This window comes from Falco naumanni, chromosome 5 (assembly GCF_017639655.2).
Source record: "Falco naumanni isolate bFalNau1 chromosome 5, bFalNau1.pat, whole genome shotgun sequence".
Classification (NCBI taxonomy): domain Eukaryota; kingdom Metazoa; phylum Chordata; class Aves; order Falconiformes; family Falconidae; genus Falco; species Falco naumanni.
In genome coordinates, this window is record NC_054058.1 from 12,984,650 (window position 1) to 13,005,844 (window position 21,195).

General features: G+C 43.0%; 1 protein-coding gene across 3 annotated transcripts in view; it reads right to left on the reverse strand.

Annotated features, from left to right (window-relative positions):
• Window positions 1-458: 458 nt before the first annotated feature.
• The window catches only part of ETV6 (ETS variant transcription factor 6), a 140,056-nt gene continuing 119,319 nt past the window's right edge, over window positions 459-21,195 (reverse strand). For all 3 annotated transcript variants that reach the window (XM_040594818.1, XM_040594817.1, XM_040594820.1), the window contains exons 6-8: window positions 7,493-7,635; window positions 4,638-4,738; window positions 459-1,282 (exon numbers count right to left, since the gene is read on the reverse strand). In XM_040594818.1, the coding sequence (XP_040450752.1) occupies window positions 1,177-1,282; window positions 4,638-4,738; window positions 7,493-7,635 (350 nt within the window). In that variant the 3' untranslated portion in view covers window positions 459-1,176. The remainder of the gene's footprint in view (window positions 1,283-4,637; window positions 4,739-7,492; window positions 7,636-21,195) is intronic.

The window sequence follows — 21,195 nt, forward strand, 5'->3', positions numbered from 1 at the left end:
AAAGCCAAAATCAATTACAAGACATAAGTATAGCTATTTGGTCTCTAGTTCTCTACCATCAGTTTTCAGATTGGTGACTCATCTACCTCTCCAGCAGCACAAAATGATCCTGGAGAGGTTTCTGAGTAACACAAACCATGTGATCGGTCCTTTTACTTTCTCCCTACAATGTAAGGATCAGCCCTTCACCTTTCACCCCAAAACTGCTAGCAGGTATAAGAAACACTCCTCCCTTTTGTAATTACAGATGCTTCAGCCTTTGCCTTTGTATAGAAAGCTTTGAGCTGAAATTCTGCGTTGTGGATATATTGTGGGGGTTACATATATATACATATATATATGAAATGTTTATATATATACACATATATATATGTACTTGTCTCCGCCCTCCCTCCCCCTGCTCCATTCTATCACTTCTTTGCTAGAGGGAGGGAAAACGTCAACATCAGTCTATTGCAGAGGTTTGTCACATTTATTTTTCTCCTCCCCGGAGCACTTAGGTGATTGGTTTTGGTCCATTTTCCAGCAGTTAATAGCCACTTGCAGGACTCACAAGCCCGAGCTATGCTGGGATGATATCCCAGCCTACACGTGAAGGGTGACTCCTCTTCATTTGACAGGTATGTGTGGTATTTGGTAGCTTCTGCACATTTCCCAGTGGCAGCACATGTAAATTGATCCGAGCAAACTGGAACCCTTGAGCAAATCCCTTCTGTGTTGCTATTGTTTTATGCAGTGTTATGTCATGAGACTTGCACAGAAAATAAGAGCACTCTATTTCCATAGGAAAGCCTTCCAGAAAAAAAAGCATAATCTGATGTCTTGTCCTATGTGAGATAAGGAAAGTCAAACTGCATGTTTATTAGGGAAAAAAAAAAAACCAACAAAAAAACCCCAAAACTGAAACAAACCGAAAAGAAAGAACTCAAGGGAGACTTTGTAAGAACAGTGAAGTAGTGCATAAGTCCAGGCTTTTTCCTGTTTACTTTTCTGCCAGCACCACTTCTGCCTGTTAAAGTTTGTTTTGTTAAGGTGATTCAGGTCCTGTGTGGTCTTCAAGCTAAGCGGCAACCCCAAGTACTGCTTCTGTGTTGTTGCTTCCCCTCCCAAATTGTGCCAGTCATCCGGGCAAGATGTTTCTCCCATGGACCCACAGAGGTGATGCACCAGCCCCCTTCAGCACTCATCTTCTTGGTATATTTGTTCATCCAGTTCCTGGGATTCAAGGTGCTCGAGGCGGTCTGTTCGGCCACTCATAATCTCATCTGGGGTCTTCATGAACCTGCAAAACAGAGAAACAAGCAGATTTCCCAGTGGTCTCAGCTTTTACCTTTATCAAGATGTTGAGGCCCCTGAGCTCTACAGCTCCAAAAATCATATTTGCTGTATCCTCCCAATGCCTTAGTACTTCCCAGCTTCTCCCCAGCCTACTGGTTTCTTCCCTCCTCCATACCTTGTAAAGAAACAAAAAAAAAACCACCCAGGCCTTTACCCCCGCTCCTTGAATGTCTAAATTTGAACCAAACCCCGAAGTCTTTTCCAAAGAATGATATATACAATATATCCATATCTCTATAATATAATGATATATTCTTCTCCCTCATATTGTTTGCTGTTGTCATGTAAGATGACAGTATGCCACAGGTACACTCATTTATGGTGTCTGGTGACAGAAACATTAAAGATCTTTATGGTCAGCTTATTTCAAAGCAAAAGCACTTGCAAGGTGTGGAGAGGCAGAGGGCTACTGGTTTGTGCAGGTGTCTGTGTAGGTGAGCGAAGAGGAGTATGAAACATCAAAGTAAAAAAGAAAAAGCCAAGGGCCAAGTCAGAACAAGTTCTGGGAAATGGAAAAAGCCCTGAAAGAAAGTTTTTTGGGCTAGGGAACTGTGAACAAAGACAGTCTCTTCCTGTGTGAGTGCAGTAAGCATAATTGTAATGAAGCAGCAACCTCTGCAAATGAATGCCACAGCTCCCAGCACTAATGTCCTGATGCAGTTAAGTCTGCAGGGGGCTAGAAACAGAAACTGCCTCTGAGGAGGCACGGCAGCAGTAGGAAATGGGAAAGGACATCCACCAGCCTGTAGATCAAGTCTGCAGCCTTGATCTTTGCCAGGATGCTTTTGTGTACTACAGCACAGAGATCGCATGGAAAAGCTCTGCTTTCTTTTTGAATTTAATGGCATAGGGAGAGAGTCACATAGGAAGGATGAAATCCTAGTTTAAATACAACTCACTTTCGTAACTCCTAAGTACATCTGGAGAAATTAGGATGAAAGATGTTTATGCTGTAAGTGTTACAAAAAATCTCAGTCTTTCATTAACGATGTACCGGCTATCATTGAGCAGTACAAAATGTGTTAACCAGAGGAGCTGATTTTATTTCAGGTTGATGATATGCTCAGTATCCTTGCCCCAGTGAAAACAAAACCAACTGACAGGAGCCTCGTTACTATCACTGACCCAGAAAAATCACTGCTGAAGCTAATGAGCCAGATTTGCCTCCTCTTCTGCCTCTGAGGTTATAAAGCTGAGGGCTTTCCATCTGAAAAATATGAAGTCTCTCAGCAAATGCATAGCACAGTCTGGAGCTAACCTTTTGCCACTCTTTCTAATTTTGGAAATCATGTGCACATATGCATTTAGGAAAAAAAAAAAAGGCTGTGACTCACTGCTGTGTCACTCCCATTTGTATGCTGGAAGAACGCTGCTGATACAAATGGTGTTACAGTGGTGAAAAACTAGCATACAGAAGTGGTGAATCAGTCCCTGGCTACACAGTGAAATCGCATCAAAGCCTACGGGCCAGACTGTGCCCTGATTTAAACCCTGCTTGTCTTGTTGATCTTGCATGAGGATGAAATCAAAACAGAGTGATCCCACTGCCTTCCCTACCTTCTGTCTGCTCCGTTTCCTAAACCATGTGGGAGATGGGCTGATGTGAACTGTACCGCAGTACTTTGGGTATTCTTTCTGGTCTGTGTTTTAAGTCATGTCAAGGAACTCAAAGCATGGGTATTTGTAATAGCATTTGATTAAATTTTAAGAAAACAACCCAGAACTACAAGCTAATGAAGAAACAGTGTCTGTAACCTCATTTGTTGCAGAGGACACTCAGGCAACCTATTAGAAATCCTTCTCTGACTCCATTTTACTTAAAGCTCTGTATAGATATCTGCAGATGACAACTGCCTGCATGTTACTTACAGAGTCACACTTCCTATTATTTCTGTGCTTGCAAGAAAAAGCCAAGAAAGGCATATTAATGGCTTGATTTTTTGCAGCTGTTCTTTTTCTCTTCAGATATAAATAGGTCTAAGAAAACAACATCAATAAGTTTTTATTGGGAATTGTGCAAAAAATGCTTTGTTGTTTTTTCCCAGTTTCCGAAGGAAATGAGGTTTATATGCTCATGTTTTATGCTCCCTAGTGACCTCTGAATCTGTTGGTCAATTTTAGGCAAGTCTGACAGAGGAATTGAGGTCTCCAAGGGTATCAGGTTTCTATAGTTTTGAAAAAATAGGCAGCCTGGTTGAGAAGAGATGGACTCCTCTTTTGTTTGTGCCCCCCCTGAAAAAGAGGCTCCAAGATAAGTACATTCACTGTTCAGCATCACAGAATTCCCCAAGGAAAGCATGGTCTTCACACAAGGCCATAGCAACTGAGGTTCCCTTGGTACTGCTGCTCATGGAGCAACCTTATTTTAACTTTCAAAAAACTTTTAAAAAATCTAAAATCATGCAGTTGATTTTGCCTGTAATTCCTTCTTCCCTTCACTTTCCTTCCCCCATCTAAGTCTCCTTCTAAGAGCTGACATAAACAAGACATTCCACAGAAACCTTTTCAGCTGTAGATAGTTTGAGTGCTAATGCAGTTCTGTTAGCTATTTAAGAAAACAAACTCCAAGGCTGCCTTCCTATTGATATCACTTCCGAGCACATTACTAGGTCCAGACCACTGACATCAAAGCAATCTTTGGTCTGAGTCCAGTGCTCCGTGGGTCAAACGTATGCACTAGGATTTGCTGGTCTTGTCTGAAGAGAACTGGAGTGCTCTTGCTCTCTACCAGCCACACTCAAGTTTGTGGAAGTAACTCCTTGCTGTAACACTGTTTCAGGCACTATTTCCTAAATTCTTGGTTGTATCATCCAATGTGATGTGTTAGGTTTTACGAACAGGTCTTCCTGGTCCTTCTCTCCCTTGAAAGCAGCACCGCTGAAGACGTGGTTATCAGCACTTCTCTTTCGTGATGCTGATGCACTTGAGGAAATGCCTGATCCCTGCTTAGCTTTCACTGGCAGCTCTGTTTGTGAAGTCAGTTTGGAGTGGGTTTTCCAGCAGTTTGGGTGAGATCATGAATCATTTGTCTAAGGTCTTAAACAATGGCACAGCCTGCTTCAAAGGAGTGAAAAGACTTCTATTGACTCCACTGATCATTGCAACGCCACTATTTTCGTAAATTGGTGCAGTTGCCTTGATAGCTAGGAAGCACTGGTCTAGACAGCTTTTGCAAATGTACGCCCATTGTCACCTGTATTATAGCTGTGGCAATGAAGTATCCCACACACAATTCCATCCTCCATCTTCGAAAACTAATTGTCTGTAGAAAGGAATGGCAAAGAAAAGAAAAAAATTACCTGAACAAAAGCCTTTGTCCTGGCTCCTTCCGGATAATATTTAGTTTGTAGTAGTGGCGTAGGGCTCTGGACATTTTCTCATAAGTCATATTTGTTCTGTTCTGTTTTTTTCAAAAGAAAAAGATAAAATGTGGTGACACGATTCATTAAAACCTTCCTAAGCCCCCAAAGGAGTTGCAGAACTATCACAGCCAGCTAAAGTAACCAAATCTGCTCAAGAAATTACATGTTCCAGTCTAATGCTGTTTGCAGGCCCATCCTGCCCCTCCAGCCCTCATCACCAAATTTTTATGGGTCTCTATTCAGGGCAATTTAAGCAAGAAAGTTTAACAAAAATTCCAAGTGAGATTTTTCTACAGTTTCTTGGATCACAGATAACAAAGGCTTCATCGACCACAAGAGGAGACATTAGATGGAGATTCTCATGCCAAGTGGGATGTGACAGACCTGTTCTTACTGAAACCACCTTTTGCAAAAGCCTAAGAAGAGTGGCTAATAGGCTGAATCTGTCAGAAATCCTTACTAAGAACACTCTTCCTCTGGGATTCCCCTCCACTAACTAGTTAATGCTTACAATGCACTGTGGTGACTGAGTGCCTGTTTCTCCTCTTGTTATACAAGTGTAAATCAAGAAGCCCATTAGGTTGTACTTCTATGACAGAGCCTCCCCTTCATTTTGGGAGCTGCAGACCCAAAAGGCCATAGCCAGAGTACTGCAACGTGACTGACATGGCTCTGCTGAAGCTGAGTGTCACAAGGCAGAAGTGATGTGCGCTGGCAGAGCTGTATGTGGGCAGCCCCCACAGTACTGGCTTGGGTTAGCAGGATCAGTCCCTTAGGCTACATCTACATGAAGAGCATTTTGCTGGTACAAGGAGCACTGGTTTACTATCCTGGCAAAAAAACTCCCCGCAGAAAGACAACTATACTGGCAAAGCCATGCCTGCATGAGCATAAAGCAGCCGCTTTGCCATGGGCAAAACGTGCCAAACCAGCAGAGGCACACTTTTGCTCTGCGAGCCTCCATGTCAGGAGTTTGGCTTGGCACAGCTCTGGCAGTCCAAGATCTGGCAGAAGGCTGTAGTGTTGACCTGACTTTATTAAATGAGACCAATTCACCTGTCTAAAATGCTCTCTAAGAGCAGACCTCCTCTGCTTGCCCACCACAGGTCTGCTGAGGGAGGGTACATAAAAGGTCTTCTGTGACAATTAAACACTAATGATGTTTTTCCTGCAAAATCTAGACTCCACTCATTGGGAAGCCCCCTGAAATACCATGTGTGCTTTTTCCCTTTCTTATATGCTAAAAGGCCACTGTGTTTCCCAAGTGGCTAGTGGTCTGAAGTAGCTTCAGTTTTAGAATAGCTTGGAGGTTGGGTAATGGCAGAACTCTCCACTCCCAGTGTTGCAGCCCAAGACCTCTAGGACAGATGTTCTTGTAAGCAATGACTCCTATGAGAAAATCTTGAACTTATCAAGAGTATAGGTTATGTATACTCATATACAGAACCACAGAACAGCTGAGGCTGGAAGTCACCTCTGGAGATCACCTAGTCCAGCCCCTCTGCTCAAAGCAGGGTCAACCAGAGACACCTGCTCAGGACTGTCCAGTTCAGTTTTGAACATCTCCAAGAATGAAGGTTCCTCTGGGCAACGTGCTCCACTGTCTGACCATCTTCCTAGTATAACAGTCCCACACCTGGGGTCTCATGAAACATAACAAGGGGCAATGTAAAGTCCCACATTTCCCCAGGTCACTCCTCTCCAGGCAGACTTCTTTACCTTGCCCCGTATTAAGTTTCATAAAATTTGTGTTAGGTCATTTTTCATGTCCACATCCCTCTGGATGGCAGCACAACCCTCTGGTGTATCAGTACCAGAGGGTGTATCAGCACCTCACAGTTTGGTATTGTCTGAGAACTTGCTGAGGGTGTGCTCTGTCCCATCATCCAGTTCGTTAATGAATGTGTTACAGTATTGGCCCCAAATTCAATCCCTGGGGTAACATCACTAGTGACTGGATTTTGTGCCATTGATCACAATCTTTTCAGCCCAGCAATTCACCCAGTTTTCAGTCTACCTCACTATATTCTTGTCTAGATCATACTTAATTGGTTTGTCTGTGAGGATATTATGGGATACAGTCTCAAAAGCCTTTCTAATATCAAGATAATCATCCATTGTTCTCCCTGCATCCACTGAGCTCATAATTTCATGGTAGACAGGTATGTTGGTGGTCAAGCATGGTCTCTATTCTGCAAATCCATGCTGGCTACCCATATATTCGTATGAATATACTCATATAGATCTATCTATACATAACTCAGCCCCAAACTGCAAAAATCAGTAACTGCTTTGCAGAGAACAAAGCAGAATTACCCCCTTAAAAGGAAATACATAATCCTGCAGCATTTGGTGTCCGTCACAGGGCATGTGTGAAATCTGAATGCTGGTGCAGATAGAACACAGACAGATAGCTCCTGCCAAGGTGTAGTATACAGCTTCTTGTAGACCACATCTAACCAGAACATCCTTACTATCAGGTTTTGGGAAGAAATGAGATGCCTTGAGAGAGAAGGACCACTAATTCTTGCACTCCCTATAATTTTATAATGAAATGCACTTATAACTCAATGCCTTTAAACCAAACCAACAGGTTTTCTATATGAAAGGTAGGGTTTAGTGCTTGAGGCTGGATGCTTTATATTTCTAATATGCGTAGAATGAAAGATTACAACTTTCCAGCAACAGTTTATATGCACACACTTTCTTCCTTTTCATTCTGTTTATAAGTGAATCCTGTGATGTTACAAGAGGTGAAGTGCCGCAGGAGGAAAAGTGCATTGCTTCCTTACCTTGTGGTTTCCCCACAGCCGGGCCAGCCCGTTGGGATCCACTATCCGGAATATTTTGGATTCCTTATCTTCCCATCGGATGAAATTTTCGTACCGGCTGTCAGAAAGCAGCTGATAAACATAATCCCAAAGCAACCTACAGTCTGTGAAGAGAAAGGCAAGAAAACATTGACTTTTTTTCCTTGAGATTAATGCTGGAAACTTTAGTGTGGATGTGTAGTGAAAGGACAGTTGGGATCAGGGCTGAAACAGCTGCTGCAATCTGAAATGCAAATGGCTTGGTTGGTATCGACAAATGTTTGCAAAACATACTGGAATATACATTAGAAGGAAGCCTCTTCTAATGCATCCTAGTCCTTCTGACACTGACTGAGCGACTTGATCACATTAAAAGCTGCATGAGATGACCTGCTGATTTTAGTTGTGTGTTTATTGTTGTACTGATGCACATAAAACTACCGCTGTTGGCCCTACTGCTGGTGCTGGCTGTTTCAGTGGGGAAATCAAGAATCCTGCAACCTGCTCTCCCTGCTTGAGGCTGCCTCTTTCTGTGCAAACATGAGGGGTCTAAAGCATGGGCAATATTACAGCTTTCCTTTGTATGCTCCCTGTGATATAAAACTGACACCTTCTACCATTTTTGAATTTGCTTTTTGTTTTACTTTTCAAAGTTCCTGAAAAAAAAACCCAAGTATGATAATTACTTGAGTGCTATTGAGAGGTTAAATACTTTCTATTTGGATAATTGAATTCAAATTTCCTCTTGGCAAACACTCCTTAGGTCGCTAATTAAAGGTCTAACAGATACTTAGGTTTTAGTTTAGTGTTTTTCAGTTTCATGGCTGTCTCTTGAGACCTACCAAGCCAAGAGCTGAGCTATTCCTACTTCCTGCTTGCAGTGTGTGTGTGCGCAGCACAGCATAGTAACTGGCAACTATGAAATACAGAAAGCAAACTGCACAGAGTTAGCGGCTCTGCTGCTGTCAGAAACAACAGGATTTTTATAGCTCAACTGTCCAGATCCCTAAGATGGCCGTATGGTTGCATTTTACTTTGAAAGCAAAACCAGTCTCTGAGAGATGGCTTGTTAGAGTGGCTAAAGGGCAGGCAACCAAAGTCCTCTAGCTAGGTGCTAAAATGGTTCTTGTCAGCCTGTCTTTCTATTCCTGTCTGTTTGGGGTTGGTATGTGTTACAGTGGCGATGATGACATGTTTGGTATGATAATATAAAATGCTTTTTGAAAAGGGAAATGAATAACACATTTAATGAGCACACCTGAAATGATTAGTGATATTAACAGTATTGATGCTATTTCCCATTTTCAAACTGTAAAGAGGATCTCTGGAACATGTACTGTCTCGAAAGCCAGAGCTTAGTCTGCCAGTGCCCTTACTATAGACTCTCCCTACCACCTACGGAGAACAAGGCAATGCGTTTTGAAGAGATGACATCTGGCAAAAATTGCAGGTTTCCGTTCTAGCTGAAACCTTCCCCAATGGTCACCTTGATAATGGTCACCATGACATCTACAAAAGGAGGAATGTGAAAAGAAAGTGGCAGTCAGATTTGTTGGCTGGAAAAAACTTATGTACATCAACATTTTTCACAGAAAAATGTCCATTCCCATTTGATTTTTTTTCTGGGTTTAACTTTAAAAAAGGAAACCAATTTCCATTTTTTTTCATTCCTGGATACAAATCTTGTTCAGTGATAGCTTCCTCCCTCTCACCCAGAAGAAGGTACCTGCAGCCGGGACAAAGACAGAAAACAATTCTCCTCTGCATGCATTTGCCAATGGCCAGCCTATACGGGCCCCTTCTTGGCACACAGATGCAGAGACATCTTCCTTTCCCTTTCCCCCTCACCCAGCCACTAACTCCACGGCTATGGATACCAAGCAGGTAGCTGGCTGCAATTAAACACTGCAATGCCAAACACTGCTGTGGCTAACCTCTTTTGCAGCTCTAGGCACAAGTGACTTCCCCTGGACTACATGGGAGGTCTGTAGAAGAGCATCAAATTGAAAGTCTCAGGCTACTGCTTTAATTTCTGTTGTATTTCCTCTCACAAATAAACAAAACCCAGTTCTTCCATCGCCTTTCCATCAATAATTTTGCACACACACACACACACTTAAGTCTTTTAGACACGCACATATTAGTAAAAACCTTCTTTTAGAGATTTTGTTGTAAGGAACAAGGGAAGGGACATTAAATTGCTCTGTTGGTTTGGGCCTTTTAATAATGCGGGAGGTGCTTAGAGAACAGGGTAGTAAGGGCCCATGTAAGTGGTTCCTTGACACACGTGCAATTCATTCCAGAACTCTTTCAATGAAAGGCTGTATAGAAAATGCTTCTTTAGTGCAAGAAGCTCAATTAAAAAAACCACAACAAAACAAACAGGAAACAAACAAAAACTTTAACTGTCTTTTTTTTTTTGATTTTTTCATTCAATTCCTCTAGCTCTGACTCCCCAAGAAATATTTTACCAGTTGATCAGAGTTGGTAATTCTGCTGTGTTCCAAAAACTACCATTTTTTTCCATCATCCTGTGTAACCTGTGATAACTTTAACAAAACCTGCATAGTCTAGGTCAATGGTTCATGCTGAATTCACTGTTTCAGACGGGCTTTTCCCGAAGATCTCCATGCTTTGTTTACATGCAGTCCTTCATTAATATCACTGTAAAGGTGATGTGATTCCCTAGGTCAGCAGGGAATCATTTACCACAGCCATCGGTGGGCAGTACAGGGCTAAACACCTGTGGCGGGCTCAGGCTGGCTCCACCTCACCTGCAAAAAAGGTCTGTCTTGGTGGGAGCAGTTTCAAATAAGAAAGCATGCACTTGGCTGAAATTCATCAAGAAAAAAGTGACACTTTTTGGCCAAGGCAGGAATTTATTAGAAACCTGAGGGGAGAGAGGAAGGATGTGTGGATCTGTTGTTGAACCAGCGCTTTGACTGTGCTAGAAGCTGGCTGAGGTGGTTGGTTGGTGTCTGGCCCCACTGGAAGAGTGCTGCAGGGATCTGGCATCCCAGTGTCAGTCACTTGGTTTTGCTTGTGCCACTACTGCTAGTCCTGACAGGAGTGGCTCTCCTTGGGGTCAGCTGGAGGGATGGCACTCCCGCAGAGGCAAGTCAATGTCAGGCTCTGTCATATTCTGGAATGTGGCAGCCTGAGGCAGACACCCTCTGATTATAGTAACTTACAGCTAATATTTACAATTCTGCAGAGGTAAGATTTACCCTACACTTTCACCTCAAAATTTGCAGCATGCAATGTTATTTTTAGTGAGTAGTATACTGCTGTAACTATGCTCTTAGAAGATTTCCAAGTGTATAAATGCAACTCTTACTGATGGGGATGGTAGACCCCTAATATCCTTTCTACAGCGGCCCCTGGAAGAGTTTCAAGGAGCTGATGGCTCCTTGACAGCTGACTGGAATTGCACATGCAATGTCATCATACTGTGCCAGGGCTGCACACTTACCTCAGTGTGGATAGCAAGTAAATGCTGGTTGAACCGAATGGCTTTGGTTATTTTCAATTGGCTGTCATTACCTCCCACACACACACTGTGCCCCCCTCCTTCACACACACAAAAAAGAAAGCACACAAAATTCAGCCCAAGATGTCTGGGTGGGAAATTATTGGACTAACAACAGAGCTTCAGACTTTGAGAAGAGGTAGGATTCAAGTCCTGATTTGGTTTTTGTTGTTCACCTCATTTTTAGACGGGTTTCAGGCTAAGCTTGAACATAAATACTGCTCAAATGAGGAGAACTCAGATCTGCATCTTGAGATCTTCTCAAGAAAAGTCCTAAGTGATCAAGGGCCCCATCCCATGTTCTAAACTGACTGAGCTGCTCAGACTTGCAGAGGTATTTACTAGGCTGGTGGAATTTGCAAAAAAAACCCCAACCACCCAAGTATCTTAGACCTCTGCTTCAACAAGAAAGTTGAAAATTCTTGAAAATTCTGCTTGGCTCCTACAACCACTTAAAAACTCGTCCTTAAAAGCTACAGTTGTTGATCAGCAAGTTCAGATACGTGACTGACTTGCAATAATGTAACAAGATGGCATGCATCAACGCAATTGTAGCAACTGTGTCTCAAGCCACCGCAAGCAGGAAATCAAAAGCATTACCTTTAAACACCAGTAGAAAAGACTCATGCTCACTGCATTTCTTTTCACCTCTGCTGAGAGTTATGAGCGTGCACACTGTTAGTTATCATGGACCAGCTGATACTTAGCAGCACAATTTAGTTAAATGTACGAGCTCTGTTTGCAGAGTATCTAAATCAGTTTGCCTTCTTTCAAGTTTCACACAGGAGACCTCCAGGAACTTGGGCACTTAGGGGTTTTTTTTTGTTTTAACCATAAACAAATTACACCCTGGGCATCTTTCTCCATGGACTGCATGGTGAAAAACCACGAGGTTCTGGAGGGTTGTCCCTGACTGACAGAGGAGCAGCAACTAAATAATCTACCATTATTAGGCCAGTAGAGACCATCTTTAACAGGACAACAGAGACTATAGGTCAGACACTACTTGATAACTCAGTGTCATGAATTTGGAGTATAGTAGAGCTCATTTGCAGGATATTGCAAGCCTATGAAACTGGTGAAAACCCAAGAAGAGGCAATGCTAGAAAATGCTATTAAAAGAAGCTTCTCCACTGTGAAAAGAGGCACCTCCACAGAAGGCTGATGAGGACAATACAGGAAGTTGCATCCTCCAGGAAGGTCAAAACTGTTGCATGTATTTTCACAAAGGATGGAGGAAGGCAGACAACTTGTACGTGAATGGTTGTTTTCTAAGTGTAAATCACTTGTTTGAGGGAAATCTTCTCCATGAAGACTAAATCACTTCCTTGGCTGTCAGAAGGCCTCCAAAGGAGCAGTCACATGGGGGGACTCTCTACAGGGCGTGTTGGGTAGTGAGTGACGGCAAGAAAGCACATGGATGTTGCTGAGGCCAAGCAAGTTTGTAAGTGTGGGAGATTCAACAGGGGAGTTGAGTCAGGGCTGGTACCTAAATTGTTTGGGCATGCTGCAATTTCCTGCCTTTTGGCTAAAATAAGCTTACTTAGAAAACAACTATGTCTCCATAGCACAAGGAAACATCATTTCCCCCTAACACACACACGTATTTTTTTTTTAAAGTGAACTCAGATGGTTGGACTTTGTACAGTCTGAAGGTAAAGGGACTTAGCTATGGAGAGAGCTGGGACTGAGAGGCTTTAAGGAGATGTGGTATCAAACAACCTAGTCCAAGAGGGAAGGTGGTGAATGGCTCCCAGCAATGTGGAAGGGCTCCTAAAAGCTGGCCTTTCCATATCCCACCATTTTTTCAGCTGTACTACTGGACAAGACTGAACTACATAATTAGCTGGGAATTAGGGCAAACTGTACCTTCGAATGGAGAGGCATGGCTACAAATTTCTTCCTCCAGTTAATGTTTCTAAAGGGATTTTTATAGTTATGCACAACATAGTCATAAGGTGTACAGTACTTAGCTGGCTCTCAAAATGTCCCCCACAAGCACTGCCCTACATGTGCAAGAGGCAGCAGTTTCTCATTCCTGCTAATAACATCCATGTACTGAACAGCCCCAAGGCTGGCAGGGCTAGAGTAAAGCCTTGGGTGTTGCCACCCCACTCAGTCTCCTGGCTACCACTTGGCTGCCAGGGTTGACACTAGGCACGAAAGAAACAGGCAGCTGCACACCTCTGGAGAGGGTGGGGGAGAGGGGACAGAGCAGTTGGGGTCTGAGGAGTAGGAAGAAATCTCTCCCATAAACACCAGCTGCTGGCTTTAAACTCCACTGATCGCAGTAAGCTTGTGTCTTTGCTCTAGTTTTAACCTCACCTTTCACATGGCAGCAAGTGCCCAAACCTCAGCCACTCCTCCTTGGCATGGTAAACCAATTTCTCCTCTCTGGCTGAAAAGCTCTGTTTACTGCCCACACTGACAGCACTGCTTTGGTAATGTTAAAAAAAAGGGGAGCCTGTAATATTGTGACAGTCATATAGACACTGTATGACTGGAAGCATGTATTATAGATTCTTCATTTCAAATATAATTTAGGAGAATAGGCACAGTCTTCTGAATATACATGTAAAGAACACTGGCATATAAATACTTCCTAATGACTATATGATAGTAATACACACATCCCTTAGAATTTATATACCATCTCAGAATGATCTATAAATTTAATGTTATGGATCTTAGGTTTCTTGTATTTTGACACTTGTCCAGCCATTATGAATGACTTCTCTAGTATCGTTTGGCCACGGTGGTCTTGATGTTGCACTAGTGGGAGGCCTTGTATCTGCTTCCTTACACTCAATAATGCTGTTAACAGTACAGGCTTATACATGCTAATGACATCTTTTGTTCAGGATATAACATTCCCCTGCACTGCAATATTTCCTAAAGCACACACTGCACCTCAGACCCCTGTTGTTTCAGTGAGGCCCACGGCGCAGAAGCAGAGCTGGCTCTCTTCATGTATCAAACACCAAAATGCTGTCTTAACCACAGAAACGTTTTGCGAGACCCACCCACATCTTGCACTGAAGATCATTATATAAAATGCATTTGGTCTGGCTGATGACTGACTTGGAAGCTAACATGGCTTCACAGAGGAAGAGATCATGCCAAAGTAACGTTGTCACACTCCCTCTGACATCAGCTGAGGCCTTACCCCTTGCTGAGTAGGTTAGCCTAAAATTTCTCCAGCATGATATCATTTGACTTAAATGGTTCTGTGATTTCTACCAGCTGAAGAGTTCTCCCAAGCTTAGGCCCCTTTCTTTTACAAGGTGATTTGTGCTTCAGCTGCATTTGTTCACAGTGAAGCAAGCAATGGCTGTTCACAACTGAGGCTGATGAAGGGAGCTTTTCTAGGAGCCCTCTCTACTCTGGTTTCTGTATTCACACATGAAGTGTGGTTAGAATAGATAATATGGTGATGCTTATGGTATCAAAATGATGAACTGGTAAAATTCAGCTGGCCATAGCTGCTGCAAGAAGAAGGTCCCGATCTCCCTTCCATTGCATCCTCCCTTCATCCTGCCGCTTACGTTGTGCTGGCTCTGTTATATTTCTCCATAAGCCAATTTAAATCACTTAAACAGAAGAACACAAACCACCAGCCAGCTTTCTGCTATTTGAGAGCCAAATCTGTGTAGAGGAAGAGCTAGTGAATGCTAAAGCCATCACAAAGAAGGTGGCAAGACTATACTGGCAGAGCAGGTGAAGACAAGGAGGAAGGAGGGAGAGGCTAGAAGGTCCTGTGGACCTTTAGCCTGCTGTCTGTGATCATTGCCCTTGTTGGAGAAGGTCATTAAGTCTCTAAGAAGACAACACTACTTTGGGGCATCTGGATTTGTTTAAACTGTAGGCAGAACCAAGAAATTACAAAGATTAATGGCTGTTGTACAGAAAATAAAAAAGACTGGGAGAGAACTCCTAAGTCCTGACTTGGTTTAGACTTGTCAGGGAGATGAGCTCTAATTGCATTTTAACCACATCCTAAACTGTGCAATAGGCAGAACTTTCTGGACAAGTCAAATGGACCTTCGGACTATCTAACTTGTGAATGAAGTTCATCAGGCTGGCTGATACTGTAATGTGTTTCAGAAGTATGGTTAGAACTACTCAGTTAACTTGCTGTCATCACACAAATGGACATGGAGGAAAAATAAATCTGGTGCAAAGGAGAGGAAAGACGTTACTGGACCTTATCACATCAGCTCCTGCATTCTTGCTGAAAACCTTTCCCATGGCAAAAAATGAATTGGGAAACCAACAGACAGCACACTGAGAAAGACAGACATGCTACAGTAGGATTACTGCTGTGTTGAGACGCAATCCAGCCTCAGTATCTATCTAATTCCATGACATACTTATTTTAGCAGACAAAACTACAAGAAAAAAGTAACTAAGTCTCACGATTAAGGAGTTAAATGGCTCTGAGGACTGTGGGAGCACTGATCCTGAGATGGAGCAGTCCTGCTCATCCCTCTATGGTAATCCATGTCCAGGTTACTGAGAGAAAAGAGTTTTCTTTCCATGAATGTTGGCTGCTGTTGGAAGCAGGATGGTAAGCTGAATGTTTCTTGTGGAGAAACCTTTTGACAGACAACTATTTGTTCAGCTCAGCAAATTCAGGCTGGGCCTGAGTAAAAAGGGTGCCTGATCACATTATACAACAGTTGTATGTTGCTTCTTTCTTGTACACAAACACCAGTGGGAGATCAGGCAGAAGGACAGCAGAAACCTGAGACTGTCATGCTGTAAACAGTTGTTCTGTGAGGTTGTAGAAGTAACACAGCAAGATGAGGCCAAGATCTGTCTTTGGCAATAAAAACTTGTATAGGGAAGGAGGATCCAAAAGGTTAATATTCCTCACGTGGTTGTAGAAAAGAGCACTTAAATTACAAAGAATATGTAATGGATGGCCCAGAGACAGTTCGACAGATAAAGACTTTGCAAGCTGAAGTATGTTCTACTAAAAAATGACTTTTTTTTCCTCCTGTCTTATTCTCCTGCTCCATCCCCCCATCCCCACCAAACAGACTATTTCTGATATTGGTTTCAAGTGTTGATTTTTTCCTGCTCCACCATAATGGCAGACAGCACTCTTCCATTTATCTTGCTAAAGAAATCTGCCTCTGATCCTCCTGTGGCTTTTCCTCCCCTTTCTTGATCATGAAGGGTAATGACTAGGAAAAGGGAAATAAATTCAACCTCCGCCTGTTCATGTGTGCATCCTACAACGACCTCACAACCACGCAGGCATCAGAAAACTGGCCAAACACTTTAATTATGGGAATTGAAGAATAAAGGATGAAGCTTTATCTTCTGACTTGTACTTCAGAGAATTGGGCAAAAGCAGGAGTGACTTAACTACAGCAAAGGCATTCCCAATAAGAGTAATAATTTTTGACCCCACAAGGTGAGAATCTCCAGAATCTTCTGACATTAGCTCAGTTCACCCTCAGGTTTAGACTTCTAGTATTTTTTTGAGAGCAGAAAATAATTGTCTGTAGGAGACTGCTGCCCAAGAACCTCACTTCTGTGCTCCACCAGAAAGCCTAGAATGCTCTGAGAGGTGTGAGCATGGCTGGAGGATGTGGCTTCTGGTGTGTTCCCAGGAAGTTCCCCCTGAAGGGACTTCATAAACCGTAAACTTGTGACTTCTGATAGGTCCCCTGGCAGGAAACTGAAATGTGACCTCCCCTTCTTGGGGTTAAATCTCCACATTTAGCTATAGCCAAACTCTGTCCTTCTGTTCCCTCAACAGAGATGGAAAACAGTACTCTTACCAGTTTAAAGGTAATTTGAATTAACACAAAGTGATGCAAGCTTTTGTATGCCATTTCTAAGTGATTAGCATTAAAGCCAGACTTAAATAGGCCTGTCTCCGAAGAGAGTGATGTGCAGTGTCAACACTGTCGACATTACAGTGTTATTTTCCTCGTTTAACTAAACAGGTTCAAAGTGATGCAAGTTTGCTTTGTAGAAGAAAATCTGAATTGCTGACACAACTAGCCTGAAGAAAGCGTGCAATATACAGGGAAAATAAGGGCAAGTTTTCATTAAAAGGCAAGTTTTTTTAAAAAGTGTTTAACATCCTGCTGACCCCAATGGAGGCAGAGGGTGTTCTGAACCCATTTATGACATCTGTCTAGCCATGGCATGTAGATGCTGCAGGACAGTAATGAGAAGGATGAAATCTAAATGACTGAGCTTTCCTCTGGCTTGGTCAGTCTTGCCTTCTGAGTGGACCTGAACAAGCCCCAACCACAATTTCTGCTCCTGTAACTGTGCAGTAAGGATGGAGGCAGCTATAAAGCAAGACACTTCACAGAAAATCTGCAACCACCTATCCAAGCTATTGCCATTCAGCTATTGCTTAAGTGTCATTAGTTAAATTGGCAGGGAAGGCACACTTTCATGCTGAAATTAATTGTTAATGCTGTGTTAAGATGACTCTCAAGGTTATAATGAAAACTTCTGTGAATATGAAGTCTAGGAGCTTGACTCTCATCCATACTTTAGACTCTTTATAATAGTCTGGCTTTCCACAAGGGGCTTGAAATAAATGTGGCAATGTACTGCAAATGTAAAAGTGTACATGGCTGCAAGGGCATTAAACAAGGCCAGTGACATTATCATTGTCATATCCAAATGGGAGTGACAGGCCATGCCTACACCAAGTTTCTCAGGCTGTTTTAAGGCTCCAATCTGTCTGTATGAGCTGCTGCCCTATAGAAAGGAGGGTCTGCTGCCTGAAAAGCAGGTGCTGAACCCCCACCACTTACAACTAACTGACCATGCTGAAGTGAACCACTGTTTCGGTTTTCACAGCCTGCCAGGCTATAACTTGTAACTGTTCAGCTGCTGACACTGTCTTGCCACAGTTGCCCCCAAAGTCTGTGCATACAACAAAAGCTAAGCCTCTGCAGCTTAGTTTGCCAGCACTCATCCTCCCCAAAGGAGGATACAGCAATAATTTTCAGTTCAGAGAAGAATACACCACAGTGAAGCTTGTGGTGATTTTGCTTTGGAAAGGGGAATAGTAATGAATGAAACAGTGATGCACATCACTGGAAGGATAGTATGCTTGAGGGCTGGTGCACACAGAGAACCTGACTGGTGTAGGCTCTTGCCAATATCAAGTGCCACAGCAGGTCTGTGGGACATTCCTGTCCACATAAGTGAATTTCTTTAAGAAGGTTTCTAATTACAAAGCAGTATCATCATTCTGGAATAGTCACTCAACAACCACCAAATGACAATATAAGGGAATTAAGTTCAAGACTTTTTACTACTAACACTCATGCTCACTGCCTTATGCATGTAGAGAATTCACAACCAACAACAACAAAAAAGACCAGACTGATTTGGGTTCAGGAATCTGAGATATTGCCCTAGTAGATGGCCACAGTTGGGCAGATTTTGTTTTTGCTTGGAGGATGTGACTGCAACATTGAAACAGAAGTGGCTGTATCACAGAAACATTATGACTAGCTTTAAATGCTGCAACAGACCAAAGCAGCAGCAGATAGCTCAGTGTAAATTATATACTCAGCCTCTCCAGTTTACAGCTAGCTTGGGATGCTGTCATGATGAGACATCCAGTGAAGAAAAACCCCATGGAAATACCAGGCTGACCAGTAATGCAAGATATTGGTTGCTCCAATTTTAAATTGGATAATACATTTTTTAACAAAGTGGAACATGTAAATGTAAGGCATTATAACATAACAAGAGGTGTTATTAGTCACTAAAATCTGGAAGTAAATTTAACCTACAATTTTGAGTGAGGGGCTGGTCAGATGGTGTCTACTGATACACTGTACTGCATTATTTTCTATGCAGTATAGCACTCTCTTTCCAACACCTTTCACCTTTGTGTGCCGGCCTTTCTTTAAATTTACCTTGCCTGTTTGGACAGTAAGCTCTTTGGGGCAGGGACTATAGCACAACAGAGCCTATAGATACTATTGTATTTCAAACACTAAAAATTAAATGGAACAGGAAGCTGCATCCCCTGCAACAGAATAGAACAGGACTATTTCAGTTGGAAGGGACCCACAACGATCACTAGTCCAACTACCTGACCACTTCAGGGCTGACCAAAAGTTAAAGCACGTTATTAAGGGCATTTCCAAATGCCTGTTCTAGTGTTTGACCACCCTCTTGGTAAAGAATGTCTAGATGAAACCTTCCCTGGTGCAGCTTTGAACCATTCCCATGCACCTTGTCACTGGATCCCAGGGAGAAGAGATCAGCACCTCCCTCCCCACTCCCCCTGCGCAGGAAGCTGTAGAGAGCAGTAAGGTCACCCCTCAGCCTTCTTTTCTCCAAACCAACCAAACCCAAGGTTCTTAACTGCTCCTCACAAGACATTCCTTCCAGCCCTTTCACCAGCTGTGTTGCCCTCCTCTGGACGCATTCAAGGACCTTCACATCCTTCTTAAACCATGAGGCTCAGAACTACACACAGTACTCAAGGCGAGGCCTTGCTGAACACAGCAGGATAATCACCTTTTTTGACCAGCTAGTTATGCTGGTTTGATGCCCCCCGAATGTGGTTTGCCCTCTTGGCTGCCAGGGCACACTGCTGGCTCACTCACGTTGAGCCTGTGTCAACCAGCACCCCCAGGTCCCCAGGTCCCTTTCTGCAGGGCTGCTCTCCAGCTACTCCTCTCCCAGCTTACATCTGTGCCCAGCATTACTCTGTCCTAGGTGCAGAATCCAGCATTTTGACTTGTTAAATTTCATTCCACTAATCATAGCCTAGTCTCCAAACTATCTAGATCCCTCTGCAAGGCGTCTTGTCCCCAAAGACAGGCACCAGCATCTCCCAGTTTGGTATGATCAGCAAACTTGCTAACGGTGCATTCAACTCCTGCATCTAGATAGTTGATAAGTGTATTGAACAGCACTGGCCCTAGAACTGAGCCCTGAGGAACACTGCTGGTGACCGGTCTCCAGTCAAATGTAGCCCCATTCACTACAACCCTTTGAGCTCTGCCCTTCAGCCAGTTCTTCAGCCAGCACACTGTGAACTTGCTCATCCCACAGCTGGACAACTTCTCCAGAGGGATGCTGTGAGGGACAGTATCAAAAACCTTACTAAAATCCACAAAAACTACATCCCCTGCCTTCCCTTCACCCACTAGGCAGGTGACCTTATCATAGAAGGATATCAAATTCATTAAACAGGACTTTCCTTTTGTGAACCCATGTTGACTGTGCTTGATGATTGCATTATTCTTTAAATGCCTTTCAATAGTACGCAGCATCATCTTCTCCATATTTTTTTCCAGCCCTTCTGTGAGGGCTAACAGTATCAGCTGCTGCAAAACTTTTAACTTCTAAGTTGTGCATAGTTGTTAGTTTTTACTGCCTTTACTATATAGGCATAACTGTTCTTTGCATCCTTTCCCATCCCTTCTCCCTCTCTCCCTCCCACCCAGCATATGCCATTGCATAGTAACTATGTCTGTTTTGTACAGAAAGGAAAATAAACTAATGTGGTATAACTGCACTTGCACATAGGATTTTGCTGGTGTATCAGTTAAAAAGGTCATCCTACACAGCCGTAAATGTCTCACTGACACATCTGGAGCAAACGTGGGTACTGGGGCTCTGGCACTAGCAGATAAATTGGGGAGATACTGCTGACCAAAGTGCTATAGTTTGAAGTTTGGTGTCTTGTGATGTTTAAGTTCTAAATGTCTGCTGTTACAAATATAATAGCTCAATCAGCTGAGTTTTTATCCTCCTTTAAAAGAAGCTTTCCAGCTCAACCCCGAAGTAAAGAAAAAGTATCGGTTGATTTGCACTTCTTTCAAGCATTCTGTGAAAAAATCACTTAGCTAATTCCTCCTGTCTTTTCCCTTCCCATGCAAGTTTATGAGAAGTGATTAAGTTTTTCAAACAAAGGGTGAAGAGAAACCCTGATCCTGTTCCTACTCCAACCTCTCTCCCCACACAAAACAACCCAAATCAGCTACTCTGGGTTGTCCTTAGAGAGCTCCCCATGCTCAGACTTAGCCCATAGCCTACATCCATCCTAAGTGCTCTTTTGTAGATTTCAATAGCATATGAGTCATTCATAGCTGATGCGCTCTTAGCAGAGGACTGCCTTTTCAGTTTTGGCCATCAGACTGTTTTT